General features: G+C 50.7%; 1 protein-coding gene across 1 annotated transcript; it reads right to left on the bottom strand.

The window, feature by feature from the left end:
* Positions 1-84: 84 nt before the first annotated feature.
* On the bottom strand, positions 85-654 carry LOC102260605 (immunoglobulin omega chain). The gene is made up of 2 exons (XM_005865148.2): positions 539-654; positions 85-437 (listed from the first exon to the last, which is right to left on the bottom strand). The coding sequence occupies exons 1-2, from the start codon at positions 582-584 to the stop codon at positions 85-87; spliced, it is 399 nt and encodes a 132-aa protein (XP_005865210.1). The 5' UTR covers positions 585-654.
* Between the last annotated feature and the right edge of the window lie 2,295 nt (positions 655-2,949).

Consider the following 2,949-nt stretch of genomic DNA (forward strand, 5'->3'; position numbering starts at 1 on the left):
GACAGAGGCCCCCACGGACGCTCCTCGCTGAAGGGAGGCTCAGAGCCAGCACCTCAGGGCCCAGGTTTTTGTCTCACTTCCTCGTCATCTGAGACACTGTGCGGCACGGTAGCTGCTCCAACCGCCCTCATTTGTAGCGCAGTAATAGTCAGCCTCGTCCTCGGGCTGCAGCCCCGAGATGGTCAGGAGCCCCGCATTGGCCGAGGCGTTTTTGGATCCAGAGAAGCGACTGGGAAGCCCTGAGCGATGCTCCTTTTCTAAGTCTGAATTGAAAGTCAGGAGAAACCGGGGATGGCTCCCAGGCTTCTGCTGGAACCAGGCGATCCAGTAATCGCCAACACTGAAGCCACTGCTCAGGGTGCAGGTGAGTGTTGCTGTGGCTCCCGGAGATGCAGAGAGGGAGGGCGGCTGAGTCAGCACAGGCTGGGAGAGCGACCCTGCAGACACAGACACTTGTCAGTGATGGGCAGGGACCAGGGGACGTTTCCCAGGAGACTGAGAAGGAAGGGAAGAAGCCTGGTCTCAGGCCTGTCCCTACCTGTGCAGTGAGAGAGGAGCGCGAGGAGCAGAGGAGTCCAGGCCATGGTGCTCACAGCCCTGAGCCCACAGTGGGGCTGGGCTGCCCAGGCCTCCTTTTCTCCCCCACCCTCTGCCAGAGGAGGGGCTGCCATGTGCAAATGGGTCCCTCCAAGGACTGCCCAGCCCCTCCCTGGGCCCTGGGGCTGGAACTCAGCTCACACCCAGACTGAGGGGCATGGAGGTGGGGTCACCCCTTGGGGGGCCCAGGGAGGAAGCACCTGCTGAGACCACACACAGGTCCCCACTCAGCTGACTTTTTCAAGCCACAGAAGACACAGCTGCTGATTCCCCATCAGTGAGCTCAGGGCCCAACTGCCAGGCCCAGGCTAGTGAATGGTCCTCATTGAGCAGCTGGTGGAAGGCCCACAGCGCCTCCTGCTGGTCACAGGACGCACAGCTCCTCATGGACCAAAACCCAGAGAGCCCAGCGGGTGAGTTCAACTCACCAGGTCATTGTCTCTATTCACACAGCCATGGTTTGATTTCCAGGTACTTTGATTTTAATACATTGTCGGTGTATACTTCTTCTTATGTATTACTGAACTCTATTTTCTAATAGTATCTTCAGAGATTTTATGTCTTTATTTGTGAATAATATCTTGTTATTTTCATGTTTTTGTATCAGGAAGTGGTGGGCACCAGCTCTTGATCAATACATTTAAGAAGAATCAATATTGTAACGAAATTCAGTGTTTCTATCCACAAATTAGGAATACCTGTTTATTTATTCGAGTTTTCTTTACTTTCTCTTGCAATGTTTTATAGCTTCCCATGTTTAACACTTCATTTTTCTCAGACGCACCCTATAGCATTTCTCAGTTATATAACTATGAATGGTGTGGTTTTGTTTTTTAAAGCTGCAGTCAGCTCTTTTGGGGGTGTCTCTTCCTGTGCGGAAGCTTTTTAGTTTGATGTAGCCCAGTCTAATATTTTTGCCTTTCCTTCTCCTGCCTATGGGTTGAATTAATAAAATCTTCTCTGAGATCAATTAGCTTAGCATCTATGTTTTGTTCTATGTAATTTATTGTTTCATGCTTTATTTTAGGTCTGTGTGAGGTAATCTTTGAACATGAGGACAGCGGTAATCTGGCTTCATCCTCTGGCCTGTGGCTTTCCCGTTACAATCCAAGAAGGTGATCTAGGGTTTTTCCACCCCACTCCTGGAGGAAAAAACGAAGGTCCGCTGCTGGAGGGGCTAAGAAATGTCATATCCTGATATTTTCATAGCCAGTTTGGCTCAGTGAATAGAGCCTCGGCCCGCGGACCGCAGGGTCCAGATTCGATTCTGACAAAGGGCATGTGCCTAGGTTGCAGGCTCCTCCCTGGCCGGGGCCCAGGTCAGGGCTCATGCAGGAGGCAACCAATCGAAGTGTCCCTCTCACATTGATGTTTTTTGTCTTTCCCTCTCTCTTATATACTCTCTAAAAATCAATGAGAAAATATCCTCAGATGAGGATTAAAAAAATAAAGGAGGAAAGAAATGTCATATTCTATGAAAGAGAAATCTTGACAATGTCTAAAGAAAGTTGTCATTTTTTCATGGTGAAGGGACTGGAGTCTGTGTTGATGAAAGCACCTCAGCGGCTGTGGCAGCCGGAAGTAGCAGCGGCAGCGGGGTGATGCGGGTGGCACCTTCCCCTGATCAGCCAGTCACCTCCCACAGAGGGAGGCCAGACTGTGGCTGTCAGTAGGACATTCCCTGAGTGCTCCTGGACTGTGAGAGGGGACAAGCTGGGATGAGGGACACCCCTCCAGTGCACAAATTTCGTGCACCGGGCCTCTAATTTTAAATAAAACTTTACCTACTGTACTTTCTGACTCATTGTCCTGTTTTACTGACAAATGTGAGATTGTGCTGTGTGTGCAAATGTGGTGGACGTCTGGGCAGTTGAACCCAGAAACCCTCACATCCTCAGTGAATAGAAACCAGAGCAGGAACTTGTCTCTTTGCCATGAAACCGCGTAAGGTGAACATGGAGTTAAGACCAGAAGAGCCCAAGGGAGAGATGAGGAGGTGAGGGAGGCAGCAGCAGAGGGGGGAAGAAGGGAAGGAGGGTGTTGTCACTGAGAGTCTGTGCTGGTTGTGACCAACCTTCTGTGGGTTTGTTCAGAGAAGGAGAAGATTGTGTCCATGACCAGGGTGAACACTAACAAATCATATATGACGAATCATTAGTAACACAAGGTTCACACACATGTAATTAATGTGTTGGGGAGCATGACTGTCTGGGTGACCATGTGCAGTTGCAGACACAGGATGTGAGCTGATAGGAAACATATGCTGGTCTCGGCCCCGGGCCCCGGCACAGGCTCCTGATGCCCTTGTCACTCCCTGGGGGACGGACGGGCCTTTGCTGATGAGGGGACACT

Source organism: Myotis brandtii, unplaced genomic scaffold (genome assembly GCF_000412655.1).
Source record: "Myotis brandtii unplaced genomic scaffold, ASM41265v1 scaffold1965, whole genome shotgun sequence".
Classification (NCBI taxonomy): Eukaryota; Metazoa; Chordata; class Mammalia; order Chiroptera; family Vespertilionidae; genus Myotis; species Myotis brandtii.

Bases quoted from the DNA above. Each gene is read 5' to 3' on its own strand.
- LOC102260605 (XM_005865148.2), bottom strand. From the start codon at position 584: ATGGCCTGGACTCCTCTGCTCCTCGCGCTCCTCTCTCACTGCACAG. The intron at 438-538 runs GTAGGGACAGGC...CTGTGTCTGCAG, and splicing joins GCTCCTCTCTCACTGCACAG to GGTCGCTCTCCCAGCCTGTG.